The 22,178-nt window shown below is 36.2% G+C and overlaps 3 protein-coding genes across 14 annotated transcripts; all 3 read right to left on the bottom strand.

Moving 5' to 3' along the window:
* Nucleotides 1–3,400: 3,400 nt before the first annotated feature.
* Nucleotides 3,401–6,792, bottom strand: HCF244 (NAD(P)-binding Rossmann-fold superfamily protein). 2 transcript variants are annotated; one of them, XR_015123825.1, is made up of 9 exons: nt 6,536–6,792; nt 6,208–6,443; nt 5,756–5,854; nt 5,120–5,314; nt 4,942–5,034; nt 4,749–4,844; nt 4,449–4,589; nt 3,867–4,114; nt 3,401–3,779 (listed from the first exon to the last, which is right to left on the bottom strand). XR_015123825.1 is itself a non-coding variant. In XM_086253876.1 (8 exons), the coding sequence occupies exons 1-8, from the start codon at nt 6,705–6,707 to the stop codon at nt 3,938–3,940; spliced, it is 1,209 nt and encodes a 402-aa protein (XP_086110002.1). In that variant the 5' UTR covers nt 6,708–6,792; the 3' UTR covers nt 3,401–3,937. The 2 variants fall into 2 exon arrangements, 1 of the variants encoding a protein (XP_086110002.1); XM_086253876.1 differs by having other exon boundaries at nt 3,401–4,114.
* Nucleotides 6,793–9,224: 2,432 nt separating this feature from the next.
* On the bottom strand, nt 9,225–15,622 carry LOC147276306 (RNA polymerase II C-terminal domain phosphatase-like 4). 11 transcript variants are annotated; one of them, XM_086254941.1, is made up of 10 exons: nt 15,383–15,622; nt 14,327–14,415; nt 12,272–12,423; nt 12,066–12,139; nt 11,777–11,892; nt 11,257–11,437; nt 10,579–10,868; nt 10,215–10,400; nt 10,088–10,126; nt 9,225–9,893 (listed from the first exon to the last, which is right to left on the bottom strand). In XM_086254941.1, exons 3-10 carry the CDS (start codon nt 12,421–12,423, stop codon nt 9,582–9,584), a joined length of 1,350 nt encoding a protein of 449 aa, XP_086111067.1. In that variant the 5' UTR covers nt 14,327–14,415; nt 15,383–15,622; the 3' UTR covers nt 9,225–9,581. The 11 variants fall into 11 exon arrangements, with proteins under 11 accessions (XP_086111067.1, XP_086111068.1, XP_086111073.1 ...); XM_086254942.1 differs by having other exon boundaries at nt 14,335–14,415; XM_086254947.1 differs by having other exon boundaries at nt 12,066–12,164; nt 15,383–15,620.
* A 2,514-nt stretch (nt 15,623–18,136) lies between these two features.
* Nucleotides 18,137–22,178, bottom strand: RHS17 (root hair specific 17). The gene is made up of 10 exons (XM_086253748.1): nt 21,749–22,178; nt 21,573–21,635; nt 21,388–21,478; nt 21,030–21,106; nt 20,754–20,842; nt 20,469–20,652; nt 20,057–20,238; nt 19,635–19,737; nt 19,195–19,526; nt 18,137–19,109 (listed from the first exon to the last, which is right to left on the bottom strand). The coding sequence occupies exons 1-10, from the start codon at nt 22,010–22,012 to the stop codon at nt 18,641–18,643; spliced, it is 1,854 nt and encodes a 617-aa protein (XP_086109874.1). The 5' UTR covers nt 22,013–22,178; the 3' UTR covers nt 18,137–18,640.

Here is a 22,178-nt window from a genome sequence, read left to right as displayed (position 1 = left end):
TTTACATGTGCTTTGATGGAAAAAATAAATAAATAAATTGTTTGTTTGGTGTTGCACTCAATTAGCCAGACACATCTTATATTTTGTTCCAGTAAATTTTGTTTTCCATAATACTCTGCACATTACAAGAATCATTCTCGAGATTTCTGGGCCTGTCAATGGACAAAAACAGACAACAATGTGGAGCAGAAGATGAGTCCCATGTTATTGTTATTCACTCTAAAACTCCAAAAGAGAAAAGAGAAAATAAGAAAAAGACAGCCAAAAGAAAATGACCCAACTCTATAATTGCTTGTCCTTTGCTTTATACCCACTTGAGAATTGACATTCATTTTGATTATTATATGTGGAACAGAAACGGTAAGAAGGGAAAACAAAAAGAAAATGTGCATGGATATTCATAATAGTAACAATAATAAGAGAGTGAGAGTGGAAATAAGATTTGTAATATGATTATTCTTTTTCATTTCTTTCTCTAAATGTTATGTATTTCTCCAGTGTATGTCATGTTCGAATCAGATCATTTTGAGCTTGTGACGAGTCCCACTTAATTAGCCAACTAAATTGTTTAATTATTCATATCAAAATCAAATACATAATATGAATAATGTTATATTTACCACATTCTTATGCCATATTTTTATACCATCTTACGTGTCATTCTTTACTGGATAAAATTTTTCTTTTTCTTTTTGGATTTTTGTTTTTATTTTTTAGTGTCCAATGCATGAATGTCATGTAAGTTGCCACATAAGGTGGTATGAAATTATGGTATAAAAATGTGGGATGTCTAGCACTACTGACATAATATTGCAATTAGAAGAGTGCAAATTTGCTCACCACCTCTAAAAGTGGTGAGCATCACAACTTTATCTATAGGGTGATATGTGTTCTCTAAACTAACTCTAGTTAACAATTTTAAATTAAAAAATTTTGATATAATAATGAGGTGAGAGAAAATCATTTTCTTCCAAAACTTACTTGCCTTTTTCAATTCTCATGCTCTCTCTCCCCTTTATTTTATTTTCCTGATTTTGCTTCTTGTTTTTTTGTTCTTCTCTTTTATTTATGTATGCACTTTTTTCTTTACACTGCACTTTTTCGTCACATTACCCTATTACACCCTTTTTTTTTAATTTATTCACCCTGCACTATCTTCCATCACACATTTGAAAGAAATTTTCAGAACTTTTTATACTCATTATTCTAATTGAAGACCTCTTTTGAGCATGTAACAATTGAAGACCTCATTTTTAATTTAAAACAATCGAAGACCTTATTTTTATACTTGTTATTCCAGAATTTATTTTAAGCTAATTGTTCATTCAAAATTATAACACAATAAATTGTTTTAGTCTGCTTTAAATTCTTAATTTTGAATGAAAAAACTACATGAGGTCTCCAAAAGCTTCTTACATGAAGCCCAATATATCATAATTTTACAAAACACATAATACTACCGACCCAAAAACTTGAGTTGTTGGTTGAGTGCTTGTATTTGCCTATCAAATTTATGATCACTTATTTATTGATCAGTTAATCAAATTAATTAATTTTGGCAAAAAAAAAAAAAATCAAATTAATTAATATTTGAAATAAACTAGTAGGGAACAAGGTAGACGACCAAACTTGTTTTTCCTGAAAAAGATGAAAGTTGAAAAGATATAGGATATCAAACAAGAAATAAAAGAAAAGATTTACTCAAAAAATAAATAAATAAAGGGAAGAGAGAGCGTGAGAATTGAAAAAGGCAAATAAGTTTTGGAAGAAAGGGATTTTGTCTCACCTCATTATTATATCAGAATTTATTAATTCAAAATTGTTAACTAGAGTTAATTTAGAGGACACATGTCACCTTATAAATAAAGTGGTGATGCTCACCACTTTTAAAGGTGGTGAGCAAATTTGCACTCTTCTAATTGCCACACATATTTAAGATAAAAAAGAGATTTTTTTTTTTTTTTTAAGAAAAGCTTACTTGGCTTCTTGTAGGACTACATTACAAGCATTAGATTGGTTGTTTAACTGAAAAAGGGTTATGGCCCTTTATCTTTAGTTCTTTGACCAGTAGATAAGTTGAGATCAAAACTCAAAAGATCAAAAGAACACAAGCACGCACGCCCACATGCAAGCAAAAGAAGAAAGTGAAACATCACCGGTAAGAACACAAAGGCCAATGGAAAAAAAGGCAAAAAAAATATCTAAAATAATTCAAACCCTAATAGCTTCTCACATAAGAGGAAAAGAAATTAAAGCCACAATGCACTGACACATGTACATTGGCTGTTTGGACCATTCAAAAATGGTGGTGGTGAGGGTAGCCTTTCAAAGTTAGGTGCTTTGATGGGTTTATGATTGGCCCCAGCAGCTAGCCCCCTGCAACTCTCACACATTTTCAAATAGCTTTCCACAGTTCCACACCCCAAAAGAAAAGAAAAAAACCAAATCACCTTTCATCCATATATGAATTGCCTCCCCGTGGCTACATGCATGATCAGTGTCTGAAACACAGTTCTGTCATATCATCTTCAACTTAAAGGGGTTTTTTTTTATAAAAAAAAATCATCTGTTTTTTGTCTTCTTTGCATTGGGGGCTTGAAATTAAGAATCTTGTGAGTACATAGGTAGGGGAAAAAACATATAACATGTGAAAGGTGGTGGAGGAGATGAGCATATTAGAGTCATGTGTATAATCTCTCACATTAACAAAGTTAGGAATCATCCATTAATACATAAAAAAATTAAAAAGAATACACCAAACGGAACTTGACGAAATGGATGACTATGAAGCCGTGAAGGTGCGCGGTCGAACTCATCAACCCACTACAACAGGAAAAGGTAATTATTTGAGAAATCAACTAGAGGACCCAAAGGCAAAACTCCCATAAAAGGTCACTTTGATATACAGGGTTTGTTTAGTTTGGCCCACCTAGTAATAATCACTCCCAACTTTTAGTGCTATGTGGAATAGGTAGGGTAGAGATTCCTCAACCACCGCCTAAATTACTACTTTTAAGTTTTAGCGTAGGTTCAGTCTCTCTTTCTATAATTGATAGATACTGATAGGAGAGCAAAACCAGTCACAGAGTCAATACTAGGCTCAAATCTTCACTTCTCAGGTTCCTCAAATTTCGCCATTAGTTTTCACTCTTGGTTACTTTTTCTTCAATATGTACTATCACAAAGTCACAAACACTAACAGCCAAAATGAGTATTTGCATAGCTTTATTATCTATTTATCTGTACCAAATCATTAACCCACTTTCAACTGGCTCCAGCTTCAGTTGGACCCCTAAAACATTGGGCAGGTTGTAAACTAGCAGTAAGCAGCAGGGTTGAGGGCCAGTTGTGTTAAAATTATCCAAACACATAATACTAATGGGCCTAGGCTACACCTATATGGCAGAAAAAAAAAGGTGGGCCTGGGCCATGCATATATTTCTTTAGGAGAGATTACAATTTATGAACAGCAATTACATTTGGTAAAATATAAAATCACTGTGGTTGAAGATAACAAGTGACCCAAGTAGTTCATAACAACACTGGTTCCCTAACAAATTGGGATTGTAGAAGTAGTAAGTAGCAGTAGTGCAAATAAGAAAATTAATTTATATTTCAACTCAGGAAAAAAGAAAAATTTGCATCTTGACTGTCACTGCAATTCATTCACTGGATGCTATCACCAGAAAAACATGTGCACAAGGTAAGTTACAGACATTTTGACTTCAGATGCAGAAATTTGACAGCATTGCATCCAAAATTTCGCTCTCTGATTGACTCTACATAAAGAAGCGACAATATGGAGATGCTACAGGAAATGGAACAATAGAGCAAAGAAGAAGGAGAAGGGGGCACAAGTGTAATACCTCTATATATCAGATATCATCAGACTTGTATACATACATGGCTTCATTTACACTTTAAAATGGTCTTTTTTTCAAAAGTAAATATCAGCTTGCTTTGACTGTGCTTTGAGATCTTTCAACTTCTTCAAAATGTTAGTGAAGTAGTCTTGCAAATATTTCTCGAGTGTAACTATATCTTTTGCATCCACACCAAGAAGAGAGTATGTCTCGTTCATTGGAACAGAGAAAACGGTATCACTTGTAAGGACCTACAAATGCCAAAATACAATACAATATTATTACTCTCAATTAGAATAAGTAGTGTTAAAAAAGAAATGCTATTCAGGAAAGCAATGTGCTGTACAATCCTCCAACACACATATATATATATATATATATACACGCTTAAAGGAAATAATAAAGAATTATAGCAGCATGCATGAAAAAGCCTATTTGAACAAGATTTGGTCAATTCAATCATAAAATATATATATATTTTTTTTTTTTTGCCATAATATATATATATATATTAATAAAAGGGAAAATACAAAAACAATTTGTTTCATGTAAATGACTGTCAAAAGGAAAAATATAGGAATTTACCTCTGAAAATGCCAATCTATCGGCAACGTCATTTGTCCACTCAAAAAGCCTAGTCAGCTGACGGGTTACTCTCAGGACAGAGACTGGGACTGTAGTAACATTTGCCTCTTGCCCCGCAAACCTTTCACATAATGTTATTACCTAAAAGCAAAAAACACTTTTAAAAGAGCCCTAGACCATTGTTCAATGATAATGGGATGAGGTACAGCTGGAGTTGATCTTAGGGTTCAATTTAAATTATCAAAATTAAAGGGGGAAAAATAATAAGAGGGTTTATTGGTGGTAAATATTGGTATTCACCTCTTGGGTTGTCCATGCACGAGGGCCAGCAAATGTGAGAAGCTTCCCATTCATATTCTCATTTCTTAAAGCGACAAATGTCAGGCGAGCTATATCCTGATACAAAATGAATATATGTTCAGATATCATGAGGAGAAGTAATAAAAAATGTTTTCAAGAAATGAATCAGGGAAACAATCTATGCTTAACTAACCTGGGTGTCCATGTATGCAATTCTTGTGGGGGCATCTGTTCCCCAAACTGATTTCTCTTCTAATATAGGTACTGCATACTGCCCAATAATCCCCTGAGAAAGTGCAAAAACAATGCATTTGCACTTAGTACTAACATCAAAGAATTCACAACCAAACACAAGAAACTGTGACACTTACTTGCATGAATCCACATAAACGAATTATAACGTGATTTAGGCCTGAATCCTGAATAAACTTTTCAGTGCAATACTTGATCTCCATGAGTGGAACTTCAGGATGCTTGTCACAATTGTGGATGGAAAAGAATACAAATTTTTGGATTCCCATTGCTTTTGCACATTGAATAAGAGCAACTTTTCCTTCCCAATCTACCTAAATAGAAAAATGGATTAGATAAGACCAAAAATCCAACATACATTATTTAAGTCTGGTAATGTTTTCGGCAACATATGTATATTATCTTCAGTCTCCAAGGACCTTCAAATGGAATACGAATACAATAATATCTTAACAGCTTTCTAGATGTAGTGGACCATTTATTGAAAGGTTGAGGAATATTTTAACTTTTTTTCCAAGCTTCCCATAGGTACCGGAAGTGGTTTCTTCATTGAAAAAAGACAAACTCAAGTATACAACTTATTGCCGAAAAGATGGAAGACAGAAGCAATTGCATATGACAATTCCACAATACTGTAAAGCAAGTAGCAAAGGAAAAGTAGACAATGATATCCTTTGATCTATGTATGGATTGCTCATCCTATGTTCAACTCTAGCTCACATTTACAATGGAAGAAACAGTTCAGAGAAAGTTACCGTTTTGATGGGCTCTTCTGGACGGCCCGTGGCACAATCAATGACTGTATGAATACCAACCAATGTTGCAGGTATGGTCTCTGGTTTGCTAAGGTCTGCCTGTTCCAAAATGCATCAAATTTAGTAAGGCACTTGAATAATCTCAAGGAACCAAAACAAATTATCAAACAATCATAGTAGTTAACCAGCACATGCCACAACCAGATGCCCAAAATGCCTCTGATACTAATAAAGACCAAGAACCCAAAATGCATTATACCTTAAGGAACCAAAATAAAGTGCCAAACAATCATAGTAGTTAATTAGCACATGCCACTACTGCATGCCCAAAATCTCGCTGATACTAACAAAGACCAAGAACCCATCAACCCAAATAACATTAAAACCCAGAAATTAGAGTGAATATTCAGAAAAAAAAAAAAAAAAAAAATGAGAGCAAGTTGGGGAAGTACATTGACAACAGTAGCACCCCAATCTCTGAGGAAGTCAGCAGGAGCTGGTCTAGGCCTAACCAGGCACCTAACATCGTACCCTTCGTCTAGAGCCCGCCTCACAATCTGCCTACCCAGCGTTCCAGTCGCACCCACCACCAGTATACTCGTGGGTCTCACAGGTGTCCCCGGAGCAAGATTCACAGCCCCAACTCCACCTCTGGCCGTACATCTCACTAAACCCCGCGTATAACTCCCTGCAAAACGCAAATGAAAAATGGGTTATTAGCAAATTTGTAAATAAGGGTCGCGAAAAAAAAAACCCAGTAGAATTAAGAAGATGACGAACCAGTACTGGTGGAGATTGAAGAAGAAGAAGGGAGTGAAGGGACGAGATGGTCTGGTGCTATAGTACGGCACCATGAGAACGCGCCATGGTGCGACGACGTTTTGGCATTATGATGATGGAGTTTTCCGGGTGTTGTTGCCAGCTGTGTTGGGAGCTTACAAGCCATTGCCATTTAAGCTGTTATCTCTGTCTGTCTCTGTGACTGACTGGCAGACACTCTGTTTTGCAAAGAGAGTCGGAGGGAGGGAGAGAGAGAGAGAGAGATGAAACAATGGATCTCAATCTCGCCACGTCGTTCTCCAAAGTGGATTAGGATTTTATGCCACGTGTCACAACTCTTCTCACATTAGTCGTTGGACCCGACCCATAAACAACGTTTCTGTCCCTCCACTCTCAACTGTTGTATTAATGGGCCGGTCCGAGCTAAGCCCAATTGGCTAACCAACTATTGTTTCGAGGGATCCTTAACACGAATTTAGTGTGTGTTTAGTATTGCTGTGAAAATAATTAACTGTAAAATAAAGCTGTTGTGAAGTATAATTAGCTGCGAAACATAACATTTTTAGTACTAAGATTAGGAAGCCTCCTTCACTCGAACACTTGAAGCTTTAGAGCAACATTTTATTGCTTATAGCAGTATGGCATAAAGCTAATGGGTGCACTACTGTAGTCTATGATCAATTGATGTTTCGAATATAACGAGTTCTTGAACATTTGGATTTCTTACAGCTCCTTTAGTACAGATCACTGAAAATATGCATAGAATGTGAAAAATGCTCTTAGAAGAATGAGTCATTGACTTACTAGAACGGAAGGGTAAAACAGAACAAATTGGAAAGCAATCATGCCAAGTCCAAATTGCTCCTTATTGTATATATGAAAAATGCACAATTAAAAGACTGATATGGTCATAATTAAGCGTGCAGCCACATTAAAATTGTAGGATAATTTTCTTATCCATTAATATTTGATTTTATTGGTTGAAAAAGTTAAAAGGTTATTAGGCAGTATCAAGTTGATGGGTTCATGAATTGAATGATAAGGGGTCATTCTTCTAATATATTAACTATACTTATGATAGTCATCAGGATAATTAATTTCGGTGGATGCCTAGCTAGCTAGCTAGCTACCAATTAGCATAATTAATTAGCAACTGGGTTGTTTGTCACTGAATTCTGAAGCTCTGAGACTCTGATGTTAGGTTCTTCATTAAAACAGGCATTGCCAAAAGGATTCTTACATTGGCATTATCGAAACTCGAAAGGTATTGCAGGTATTGGGAATAATAGGTATGCACATTCAGACATTCTATAAATATATAGATACAGATATTGAAATCAACATCAGCACCAGCCTCTTAATATGGAGATACTCTATATATAGCATGGTTGTGGAAGCAGCTAGCAAGCAAATTTCTGTTCAAACATAAACATGAATATTATACATACATATGTGATAAGTCTGTTGTCTGTCTAATATATATTGTACATTTGTACCTGTTGTGGAGGGATTTCCATTGTCCATATAATATCATACATGTGCTCTACTCTAGTGTACTCCCAAAATACATTAATTGCGTTATATATATACACATTAGTTCATCAATCATCATGATCATCAAGAAATTCAAAACAAGTCGATCTAGCTCTCACGCGTCTCATGAGTCATGAGTCATGAGTCATGACCTGAGCCCCTCCACCTTCACCTCCACCTCCACCTCCACCTCCACGCGTCGCTTTAGTGCATGCCTTATATATTTTGATCAGTCCCTTTCGTGTTGAATTATACTGACCGCTAATTATTCACAAACTATATTATATATATATATATATGTATTCCAAAGTCCAAACGAAGACATTCTTGCCCTGTGACTACATGCATGTGGCCGACCCCAAAATATATAACTATGTCCAAAAAGGCAAAAACCTAAACCCACCAGTCTTGGCAATTGCTTTTAATCACTCTCCTCCTTCACCTTGTGGAATGTTAGATCTCTCATCTACATGAGACAAAGACAGGTAACGAATATTTCAATGTGCCAGGCTAGCTAGCTCAAACTCTAGCACATCTTAATTAACACTCTAATTAATAAGTCCCCTCTTTCATTATAATCATGCATCTTGGTTTTTTCTTTTTTGCCAGTTTATAATTTATTAATTTTGGTTGGTATGTCGTTTTCTTGCCCATATGATCATTATTGTATTAATAATCCTAGTTTAAGGCTTTAAGCTAGTTAGTCAAATGACTCAAAAGGTGTATGGGAGGTTTGGCCCCATGTCCCAATAGGCAATAGCATGCTAGTGATAGTGGAGGTTTGCATATTTCACGAATTCGATACACACAGGGCTAGGCTTTATAATTGGTGCAGCCCATTCAATAGCCCACTGGACCCTATGTAAATATTTCTCGCCATACTTGCTCCTTTGCTTTCTTTTATTTTGTAACCAGCACTAGCGATGTGCATGGTGCATGGCTGTTAACAATTTTAAATCAATGTTCTGAAAATACTAACGGCAGAACAAAAAAACAAAAAAAAAGAGGGTAAATAAAAGGAAAAATTTAAAGTTAAATCTGTTGAGAAACATAACTCCCAAAAGAAAATTACAAAAGTTATAATGATAAGAGTTAAGAGCTTGTCACCATAAGCTGAGAAGCCAAGTAACTTAATCTAAGAAAAAAACAAAATGCATATGCTAACGTAATATATATTCTATTCTTGTAATAAGAAAACTGTAGCTGTGTTCCGCATACAAAATTTTTGTCATATATAGCGAGAAAAGATCCACCACCAAATTTTCCCCAACTAGTCAGCAGTCATATTTTTCTATTTAGCATAATGAAAAGTTAAAAATTTAGTTCAGCTCAAAAACGAAATTCAACAATCTAAAATAGCTTTTGGGACAATGGTGCCGCCTATTAAATGGTGGCTCCATTTACTTTTGGGAGCTGATTAAGTGAGATCAGGTCTAAAATCTATACTGAACGAGAGGAGCCAAATCTCTCAAACTATGCACAACAAGGGCAGGGTTAGCAATGAAACTATAGATCATTGGGTTTTCACTTGGATAACAGGGAACTTCTCCTCAGGTTGCTTTTGCCACATATAATTTGCAGCTTCAATCCACTGAGGATGGACCAAAAACTTCTCTTCTTTCACTGCCCAACGAGATTTCTCAGTTCCAGCATCTGTTGCAACCACATGTGTCACCGATGAATCCACTTCTGTTGAACAATTGGCTCCCAACATCTCTGCCATCTTCCAGAGATGATGATTATCGGCCTGGAATTTTGAAGGAAAAACACGGCTGAAAACTATTTTACACCCCTTCAACACTTCCTTCCGAATAGTTTTCAACACCTACAAGAATAACATTCAGAAGATTCCATTTCACACCCATATTAATATCATTGCACATCTCCTGTATTCAAGTTATATTGGGTTGAAAGCAGTAGAAACAAAATTCTCCAAAATTTTATATTAAAATAACAAGAAAATTACACCAAAAAAAAGGGGTGAAGTTCTAGTCTTGGAAAAAAACAAAAAAAATTCACCTGCCTCACATCTCTGTCCATGAAATTGTCCCCCAGTTCCTAACAGATGGTTCACCAACAATAGATTAGCACACAAAAACATGAAAGATTTCTTTTTATCAATATAGAGACAGGAAGAGGTACTTACATGAAAGAACATACTGTGGATTCGCTTAAGAACTTCAAGAACAGTTGCAAGAGCTCCTTCAGGCTCACTTTCATCACTCTTCAACTCAGAAAGAGACTTACAATTGAAGCCAAATTGGTGACAACTTGATCTAAAGAAATGATATCTTTCCATTAATAATAGATTGTCCTTATGCTTTGTCCATGCCTACAATAATGGATAGCAACATTGATAAAACCATTCAAAAGATAAAAATCTGATTTAAAGACCATTAAATTGATAGCCAGTGTATCCAAACATAAGATTCAATAAATAAAAATTCTTTAGAAAACACATATTGAATGCACTTCTAATCTTTCCGTATCATCAAGGATCAAGTACTTACATTTTCTGTGTCATCAAGGATCAAAACAGCAGAATCTTGCCCAAGCACAACATCTAAACCCTTTTGATGTTTTTGGGTACCATCATCACGTGATATCACTCTAGAATTGAAGTACTCTTTTCTAGGATCAAGGAGCTTAGCCATTTCATGTGCATAGGACCGGTCACCCATTGTGTATATGTACATCTCAAACATTTCACTGGCTTCCTTTAAAAATGTTCTAACAAAGGGCCTCAACTTGGTCATCATACGCATAGTGTCCACTATGAAGAGGCTGCCTTTCGGAACATCTACAAGTTTCATATTGCAATCAAAATTAAAGATTCAAGTAATTGGTGAAAAATATAAGAGCGTGCACATGCATGTGCGCACAACCAAAACTTTGTCAACCTTGTTTATGTCAGAGGCACACTACGACACAAATGAAACTAAGAAAAATAAAAAACTTAGTAACTCACAATATCAATGAGAACCTGTATCTAGTTTGATAAGTCCAACAGGGACAAGAGACAACATCTATCTTTGTAAGGTAGGAATTATTCTTCTAAATTACTTACTCATAATCCTGTAGAACTAGAGAGAAGAAGCAACACCTCAGCAAGAAAGGTGTATGCATCGACATTGAAACACTAATTATGTTACAAAAGCAGTACCACGTGAAGGGAAAACATTACATACCTTGCAGAGAATCTGTTTGGCTCTTTAAATATTCTTCCTCTTGTGTCAAATGATTCAGTTGAGTGGAATTTAGAAGCGTGTGATCTAGATCAAGTACCAAGTACAGTTTTCTATGGCGTAACAAGTTCTTAATGTCTTGGTTGCGTAAACGGTCAATTTCATCATTATTTAGCCTTAATCCCTGCAGAAACAAATGTTTCCCACATCATAATTTTATATCAATGCAAAAGAAGCTTGGAAAAGGTTAGGAATTCATTGTACAGTATAACTGGAAATGGAAACATAGAATGGTCAAGTTTCTTTGCTATCAGTATATTTATCATTTACATCAGGGGATCAGTAATTCAAGAATTGCTCCTATGAAAAGAAAAAAAAAAAAAGAAGTAATTCCAGAGCTGACCGAGCGTGATAATGTCTCTACAAAGAAATTATTGAAAAACATATACATATATGCTTCCAAAATTAAGCAAAAAGACACCGAAAAATCCACTAAACACCAACTAGTCATCCAAAGGAGTACCTTGTGTATGTAGCCAAATGTAACACCAGAATCCTCATCCAACTTCTGACCACAAACCATACACATATTTCCAAATGTACCAGGATGTGCACACACATCAGTCTTTGTGGATACTTCTGAAAATAAAACATGATAAATATCATATTCTACATTCAAAAGCAATAACAGGGTGTGCATATGCATCCTTTTTTATGGAGCTTCAGCACATAATAACATAATAGTTTTTTTAAAAATTGGAAACAGTAAAATCTCTGAGGACACGATTACCAAACTGAATCAGAAATGTTACCTGAGTTTCCTTTTGAAGTTGACCCATTTGTTTCCTCCACGCTTTCCAGATTCTCGACCTTGCGCCTTTTTGTCCTGCAAGGTAATTCATAAGCTGTATCTAAAAAGCTTTCAGCATTAAACAAAACTTCAACTTAAACTGTGGTATCTAATAGAAAACTCATTCTACATCATTAAAACATTAAATAAAGAAGATTTAAACAACACCTCTCACTTTCGACGTCACTGTCGTCACTGTCATCATCAGCTTCTTCATCTGGTGATGAATCCGAAGAACCAGACGCCAGTGCTCTCTCAAGAAACCCAGTAAAGTCATCGCTGCTAGATGAGTGTACCGGAGAATCGGTCACCAAACTCATCTAAATAATTCACGCAAAAAACACCCCAACAGATGTTAACCTCAAAGTGAATATAGATGAGGGAAAACGAACTGCATGCAGTACAAGAAGCATATAAAGTGCAATGGAAAATTATACACACACAAATGTAAAATAAAAATTAAAAAAAAATGAGTGACCACAGTTCGAGCATTGTTTTACTGTCTTCCATTGTTCAACAAATTGTTAGGCCTAGTTAATATCAATTCAAAATGTCCATTTACAGGGCAAACCAAAGCACATTTGATTATTTCCTCAAAGAAGTGTGTAAAATTTGAATGCATAGGGAAAACCCACACACATATTCATTCTCAGATCCAACATGTCCCAAAATGAAACTTATATACATGAGTGTACTTGATTGCAAAATTGGATTACACCCACTACATTCAATTATTAAAAGGACTCTAGATTATAACTACAACGCAGATGGCAATATAAAAAACCTTCCCAACAAGAAATTATAACTCAAATACAAGAACTACTCCAAAAGCTTCGAAATGAGAAAATATAGTAGCTTCCTGGCAAGAAAACACAGTGTCTTCCTAACATGAAATCATATAGCATCAATCGAAACTCTCTATTCTAATCGGATCAAGGCCAAAACAGAAAACGCAACAAAAAAATTAAAAAGATAATGAAAGAAATAAAGTACCGTGATGAAGAATTGAGAGCAGTTTCAGGGTTAACCCAAGAAGAGAAGCCTTCGAGACTTCGAGTGTTTGCGATGTGGGTTAGGGTTGCAGAGTGATAGAGGGAAACCTCGCGAAATTTTTGAAGAATGAACAGAAAATGAGATGAGTGAGCGAAGTCGCGAAGATGGAACTATGGAAGAGCGGGTTATTAACTTATTAGATAACGACAAGAGAGGATGTCGTTTTAAGAGGAGGATAAGGGTACTATTGGTATTTACAAATTTTGATTCAAAGAGGAGAGACCATGTAGACTCTATCTACACCCTTTTTTTGCTCACGCTCACCGCACCCACCAAATATCATAATAAAACTATATTTCCTTTTTTAAAAAATAAATTTATATTTAAACAATTGAGATTATCTTTCTTTTTATCCTTTTCCTTGCTTTTGATCCAGATTTTTGCCTCTTGAGAAGGTCTCCAGCTTCAAACAATAAAAAAAGATTAAAAGGAAGGCGCAATAACGTGACAAATTTACACAAATATATATGAAACTCGAATGAATTCTCATTCTCCAAAATAAAGAAAAATGTTAAACTGATTAAATATAGTGCAGTGCAGTGCAGCTTAATCAATTTAGATGATCCAAACACAAAATTGGGTTAAAGTTGAAGTTCAGTTGGTTCAACTAAGGTTAAGATTGGTTTGGAGTAGAGGTAAACTTACTCTCAATTGTTTTATGGAAAGGGACAGCAAGAGGCAAGATTTATGGAAAGGGACAGCAAGAGGCAAGATTTAAAGCATTGTTAACTGTCTAGTGGCTCTCCAGGAAATGGGTGTTGGCCAATCGCCAGGTTCACCAGACCCTTTAGTTGACTGCTATCTAAATTTAACAAATTTAAGAGGCAAAGGTACATTTGATGTGGGGGGATTTCTTATGCAGAATGTACGCTCTAGAGTTATAATTACAGAAAGTAATGACTGAGATCCCGATTAGAAGATTCAAATCCCTTGAATTCTAAGCTTAAACAGACATGGCACTCACCAACACCTCACTATGAACACTTTGCACCATTATCTTCTTATTTTCTTTATACCTAGACTACAATTGCATCTACTAAGAAAAGAAACTAGATACATAACATATACATACTTGAGAGAGAGAGAGAGAGAGAGAGAGAGAGAGAGGGTTATTTTTAAAAAATTCCCTACATAGTACAACATAATGTGAGAGAGAGATACAATTCTCACCCACCAACCTGGTTATGTCATAACCAGAAGTGCTCCAGCTGCTCCTCTGTAGTAAGATCTAGTGATGTATCTAAAGATTCTTGCCCAGCCTGAAATAAAACCAAGGATCCCTTGATTAAGTATATTCATTGCACTACTAAAATATCTCCATTTTTCTGATCTCTTGTCTAGTTGTCTCTTAATTAAGCTTCTCTGGCTTGGCTCTGCAGCTACTAGAGTACTATTTTAATTAATAATTCTCTGTGCACTACTAGATGCTATATTGACCAAGCTAATAAGCAAACTTATATAAAGAGAGAAATGAACTCTGCTGCCAAGTCGTTCTTGCTTAGTTTGGTAGGTGTAGATAGATATCAAACAATACTTGGGACTGAAGCTCTACGTATACATATATAAAAAAATTAACAGCAGCAGGGCCATAGAAGCTAGCTAGTTGATTTGACATACATATCCAACCCCTCACAATTAAGGTCAAGCAGATGACATAGACAACAACCAACAAGCTTAACAGAATTACCCACTTGATTTATTAATGCATATATCTTTACATTGCTTCATCCATCTTATATTGTTATTGACGATATAGTGATATATATTATATAAAATTGCATATATTAAGTAGGTGACAGAATATAATAGAAAGGCTACCAGAAATAGTGGCATAGATCAAGCAAATATATCACTTAACTCCAAGAAGAAATTTCATTTTATTAAATTAAATTTGTCTATTAACCGACGATGACCATATAGCTTGTGGCATTAGTCTCTAGTCATAATAGAAGCAGGTTTCATCAAATTCAAATTATGTCTGAGGAAATACTTCTTCAGCAAATGACCCAAAAACAATACAATGTGCAAAAGAAAATTAGAGGAGCCCAAACACAAAGCTTTGCCAAAAGTGACCCAAAAATGAAATACAAAGCACCAGAACACAAAAAAACGAAACCTCATAAGAAAAAAACATGTAGAACCATAAACAAAAAGAGAAAACTAGCCCTAAATTTGAAGCACAACCAACATTGAATCAGAAAACTTAAGAAGAAATGAGAATAGTACCTTTTGCAGATCGATTCTGGGAGATGGTGATTGTGTGGAGGCGAGGTCGGAGTTTGAGGTTGTGGTGAGACAACTAGTTGGCCGGAGAAGTCGAACCCGACAGAGGTGGCCGACGCCAGAAGGAGCTCGTCGACGCCGGCGTGAGCAGATCGAAGCCTGGAGGTGGTGGCGAAGTTGGGTTTGTGTGGAGGCGAGAACGGGTTAGATTTTCTATTGGACTGAGGATTTCAAATACCTACATTGAGAAGTGATTTCAAATACAAGGTTTTTGGCCTTTCAAATCTATCCTGAATTTAGACCAAATCCAAATCCTTACCTAAAAATAAGCCCAAACAGGTGAATTTAGATTTGGAAAGCCCAAATTCAAATCCACCTCTTGAAATACAGGTTCCCAAACGGACCCTTAGCTTTATATACTTATGACTTATCTTTAGAGTTTAATATTTTATTAGTTTAGGGTATTTTGGGGTTTGGGCTTAGGGGTTTGGATGGGGTTTGGTCCGTTTGGATGGGGTTTGGATGGGGTTTGGATTTTTTAATTTTATTACATGTGTAATATATGCTTTATTATATATTTTATTACATATGTTTTATAAACAAATGATGCAATTGTGTTTTTAACGATCTGAACCGTTCAAATTTTAATTTCTCACTCAAAAATAATTCATGCAAAAAATTAGTTCGATCGGAGATGTAAAAATGACGTAACGGTGGTCGAATTAATGAACGATCGTTGTTTTTCTAATGATAATCGAATGGGTAGATGAATTCCGATTTTGCTGATTTTTTGTAAGGATGATCTTTGACTATGAATATAGAAAATGAACGGTTCAGATTGTTGAAATCACGTTGTGGTCTTCACAATTATGAAAACAATAAGGTTTCAACGAGAAAGTTATTAGAATTATACTCTTCAACTCTTCAAGTGTATTTATATGTAGAAGCTCATATATCGATCGTGTTTTCAACGATCCGAACCGTTCAAGTTTTAGTTCCCCACTCAAAGAGAATCCTTGCAAAAAATTAGCTCAATCAGAGATGTAAAAATGACGTAATGATGGTCGAATTAATTAACGATCGTTGTTTTTCTAATGATAATCGAATGGGTAGATGAATTCCGATTTTGCTGATTTTTTGTAAGGATGATCTTTGACTATGAATATAGAAAATGAACGGTTCAGATTGTTGAAATCACGTTGTGGTCTTCACAATTATGAAAACAATAAGGTTTCAACGAGAAAGTTATTAGAATTATACTCTTCAACTCTTCAAGTATATTTATATGTAAAAGCTCATATATCGATCGTGTTTTCAACGATCCGAACCGTTCAAGTTTTAGTTCCCCACTCAAAGAGAATCCTTGCAAAAAATTAGCTCAATCAGAGATGTAAAAATGACGTAATGATGGTCGAATTAATTAACGATCATGGTTTTTTTAATGATAATCGAACGAGTAAATGAATTCCGATTCGACCGATTTTTTGTAAGGATGATATTTGACTATCAACATATAAAATGAACGGTTCAAATTGTTAAATTAATGAACAATCATGGTTTAATAACTTCAATTATAGTTGTATTATAAAAATTGTATATGCACATATACATTTATGTTTTATTATAGTTGTAAATTTGTAATGTTGTATATAATTTTAAAAGTTTATTATTTATGGTATTACATAGTATAGTTTACACTATTACTATTTAGTATTTACTAACATTATAGAATTATATAATAACTTAATAAACATATTAATAATTTATTAGAATAAACAAACGAAAAACTCAAGTTCGATTTAGAACATAGCCAAAATCATATATATTTTTTTTTATTGAAGATATTAAACGGGCTTTGGGCTTTGGGCTTCGGGCTTTGGGCTTTGGGCTGCTTCGGGACGGGCTTTGGACCGGGCTTTGGGCGGGCTTTGAGCGGGCCGGGCTTTGGGCGGGCCGTGGGCTTCAAGGGGATGGCCCAAGCCCAACCCAAAAAATTTTCGGGCCGGCCCGGCCCGGCCCAAATGTCGGGCCACATCGGGCTTCGGGCCCAATGGGCTGGGCGGGCTTCGGGCCTTGGGCTATTTGGTGAGCCCTAATTAAAACATTCAAAGACTTGGCTTTCCATAAATTCATATAAACATGCAAAATATATACTAACAAGTAACAAGCACATGCAAACAAATATGTACCTTATGGAAGTATTTTTATAATGGCCAAAACTCACGTCTGGTTCATACATGAGCATAATTTGTTAGGAGCTTTGTGAGTTGATGAGTCATCATCAATCTTATATATATGCCTTGAGAAGCATTCCAACCTGTGAGGTAATATGAGGCAGAAGGACAGCTTCTGTGAATATCACAATAGTAGTTTTGCAATCCCACATCGCCGAGGAGTAACAAACAATCCCCTCTTGATTGCTCAGTTTGGGCATTGTAGGCCTTTAACAAATGGGGGCCTATATACTTATGGGATGGTACCAGAGTTCTCTTTTAAGGTGCTTAGTTGTCAATCACATGATCAATTATTGAAATGGAAAGTCCAGTAACATATGTTATGATGATTTAACAAAAAGAAGGTTATGGGCATATGGCATATAAAACAATGACACCAACCATGCACGGCAAGCAAGATTAAGAGAAACCAATGAACCATATGCACCAATTGAAGCATGCAAAGAGTAAGAGAAATTGAAGTTCATAAAATCCAAAAAAGAGTAGATATAAATCATGTACACATTTTGGATCAATTCCACCCTCAATAAAATATGCATGCTTTTATTGCATCACTTTCAAATATTCTGAAACTTGTAAACAATATGACCTATTCGATGGGTCTATTAAAGAACATGTACGGAACAGAAAAGAAAAAGTGAGGAAAAATTGAAGAAAATTAAAGATCAATAAAGCCTAAAGTTCTAAAACATCCTAAACCTCTTTTCCTTATCTCTGCTATCATATAAACATTCCTGCCTTACGGCAAGAATCATCGAAGAAAATGAAAATAAAGTAGAAGATGTTGTCCCTAGCACGCTTTCCGGTGGTTTAATGTACAAGGTTCAAAATCTGAACTGGCCTGTATTGCGTGCCTCCGTTTACTGTTAAATCCAAAAGCTGAAGCTGCTCAACTGCTGAGGCCTTTATGTACAAAGTGCTTTCTTGTTGTTACTGCCACTTCAGTGAAGAGACCCAAAGAATATGTAAGAATTCGTCTACATGAATCAGCTAACTCGCCAAAATGGGAAAATCCAGTCACCACCATTCAGTCTGAAAAGAACACTTCCAGTTGTGGTTGGTCAGGTTTAAGTAGAAGGCCTGGATCCGAATCTCTTATGCTAGGCAGCCCTTTCCCCAGAGACCTATTTCCAATTTCCACATAATCCATCTCGGACCAATCTAGCTCATCCTCAGTTATGTGTTCATCTGACACATAGCCACTATCCTTGTTTGTATCATCCTCCTTGCCTGTTTTCTGGCTAAAATGAATTTCAGTTTGAGAAATTGGAACTTCCTTGGCCTTTGTGTTAGATGCGCCACATATGCAGGCTGATGGGTTTTCATGGAACTCACCCCTGCCTGGCCTTACCTCATTTGGCTCTCCCATGAACCCAATTTGATTAGTTCGAACCCTGGAGGCAAATTCTTCCCATGTCATGTTGTTCCGGTTCATGAACAACCGCCATAGTTTCTTAGAGTTTGGACGGATTGTTGGTTTATGCCCAAAGTATCTCCTGCCACAGGCAAACTGTAAGAACTAAAACACAAATAAAAAACCTTTCACCAGAAAAATGTATCCTTGAAATCAAGTATTGATACCTTCGACCAGCTAACATTCTAGCCATATTTCCATTGTTGTTGGTGATGAAAACATCACTTTCATCGCAAACAATAAAGTCTAGTGCAGCCATGCGAGAGGAGAAGGATGAAAATGGTGCCAACTCCTCCTTACTTGCTATAGTCTCTTTTGAGTGGATGTTCGGAAAAAGTGCTTTCAATGGTGCCAATGTCTCTTCCCCTCCATATACTTCACCTGACGCCACATACAAGTGAATATCACTTCCGAAACCCAATGCTCTAAGCATAAGACCAACTTCCTCAGGAGTTAGAGGGCATCTGCCATGCCTTCGTACCTTGTCAGGGTTGCTTGCCTGCATGTGATACCCCCAAAAAATAATCTCATTATAATGCAGAGATAAAATTATATAGAACAAGGTCATTATTGAATGACATAATTCAAGACATTAGTTAAGCCTTACATGTAAATTTTTCCACCTTTTCCGAATTGCACCAAGTTCTTTCCTTTCTTTTTCTCCCCCACCAAAATCGCATCCAGAAAACGCCAGCATATCAGGCTCAAACCTATAACATGGCCTACCAATATCAACAAGCTTTTTCCAATGGACTCCAAAAAATCTTGGAAAACTCTAGCACAAAACCTATTCCATGCGATTGCAATAACATAAATTAAGGATTTTGTACAGTATAACCCAACTAAAGACTGCGTAAGAGAAAGCAGAAAGTTTGATCCTTTTCATGACAAAACTCACATTAATGCTCCGTATCCATTGGCTGGGAAATAGAGAAAATATTCTGTCGAACGCACAGCTTACTCATAGTATAATAGTATGTATAATACAGGGGAATATACTCAAACAGTCAAATGAAAATTGCAATTTACCTCAAATGCAAGGAAATGAAATGCTTGCTTTTCATCTTCATTCTCTCAACCAACTTTTTCCCCATTTCATTAATTGTGTCAGTAAATTTCAAAGCATGATAATTAACTCTACATCTCAGCTTTTGTAGATCTAAATCCAACTTATTTGAAAGCCTGTAATCAAACTTTATGAGCTGAACAGCCTGCACATTAGAAAGGATAACAACTGTCAATTCTATAAAAAGAATATGCTCATATGCTTTCACAAAACCTGAAAAGGAACTCATTCAAGCTCCAGCAATTTTAATTTTTTTTTTTTCTGTTACAATCATATACTTTACACATTCTGTAAGAACAGGTACTTACATTCCGTAAGAACTCATTCAATCATATACCTTTTCTGTCAATTCAATTCTATGTGAAAGATACTTACATGTTTTTTATTAAGAACAGGTACAACACGATTTGCGTAGCATTTTTCATTACACTTCCTCGGAACACGCATGGTATACGGACTCATTGGTTTACCTCCTTTCTTGGGAAGCTGTTTAATAATTTCAACGTCTTTCGAGAGAGAAGATATAAACCACTCTTCATCGAAGATTTCAGCAAAGTTGCTGCACCAAATCCCCCATCAGATATAATTATAACTATTTTCCTTACATCCTAGCAACTGACCGTGATAGTACTTTTTTAAATGTGAGATGCTAAAACTGACCTGGAATCCTTCCAAAAAGATTTCTGATCCAGCTTTGGAACAACAAGAGTAGCATTCAAAATATAAGCTGCAACAACAGCATCTGTTATCTGCAACCATAATCAGGACAGAAAGATCAGAAACTATGAATGCATAACCATAACTTCCTTCAACTAAATTGATATTAAGCCTTAAATGAACACACGAAATTCATAATAAGTCTTAAATGGATCAAAAACTAGGACGAGAGTTGATTGGAGAACTGTTCAGCTCGATGAAAATTGAAATGAAACTCACCCCTGTTCTTTGTTGGTTTAAGCCTCCACTAGTAGCAATCAACAAGTACCGATTGGGACGCGTTTTCACATCAGCCGCTGCAACATATAGGGCATTGATTTTGTTAAATCAACGGCCTCGGATAAATTAACCGGGAGCTTATACTAATCAAACAATAAAACTCACCTAGAAAATCATAATCGGACATAGAATTTATTCAATTTCAACGGGATGAGAATAAAAAAATTAGAATTCAATACAACGCATATTCCAGATTAAGAAAATATGATTGAGTTTTAAGTTAATCTCAATCTGATTATGATAAGAAACAAGAAAATTATTCATTAGAAATGAGATTAGTAATATCTAATAAACTTACTTGAAAAGTTATAGCTGGCATTGCTGCAAGCATGGTACGAACCCGATTTCCTCGTGCTCCATAAATCTCGACCTGAACTCCCTCCACTCTCCTAAAAACACAAACAAAATCCGAACAGAGAAAATTAACTTAAATTCTACAAAATCAGACATATTGTATCGGAGACAAGAGTCCATAGTCCATACCGGAACACGAAACGCTGCCGTTGCATCAGAATCCGATCGGACCGCGACGACGCCGTTGTCAGACTGAGAGCAAAAATTTCAAAATTTCAAAATCTCAACAAACCACGGAAATCAGAGATAGGAGCGAGAAATGCGGAGAAGAGAGAATGAACGATCGAGTGTGTGTGTGTTCGTACCGAGGAGTGGTGGTGACGTAAGAGGGAGAGGACCGAGAGGTGATCGTGGTGGTGGAGTGCGGGAGAGGGAGCGAGGAGAGAGAAGGCGGCGAGGAGGAGGAGCAGGAAGCCGGAGACGGCGGAGACGAGCGGGAACACGTGGTGGCGGAGGCGACGGATGTGGCGCCGGAGGAGGGCGGTTCTGAAAACGACTGCGTTTACGTTGAGGTTGTTGCCGCTGCCGTCTCGCCTCTTCTTCTTCATCATCGCTGCTGCGTAATGCATTAGTAGTAGTCAGTATTCGAAGTCGGAGACGAACATGTGGCGAACGCTGATTGGTTGGTTCAGGAAGACGAAGATGAAGAGGTCTCGCTGCGGCGACGAGTTCGATGACAGCGTTTCCTCATGACAAACAAATCTTTCTTCACCCAAAAGGGCCTCCCGTAAAACC

This window comes from Dryas octopetala, chromosome 8 (genome assembly GCF_963921425.1).
Source record: "Dryas octopetala chromosome 8, drDryOcto1.1, whole genome shotgun sequence".
NCBI classification, from domain to species: Eukaryota; Viridiplantae; Streptophyta; class Magnoliopsida; order Rosales; family Rosaceae; genus Dryas; species Dryas octopetala.
The sequence above is the reverse complement of the archived record's forward strand: the minus strand, read 5'-3'. Positions and strand labels throughout refer to the sequence as shown.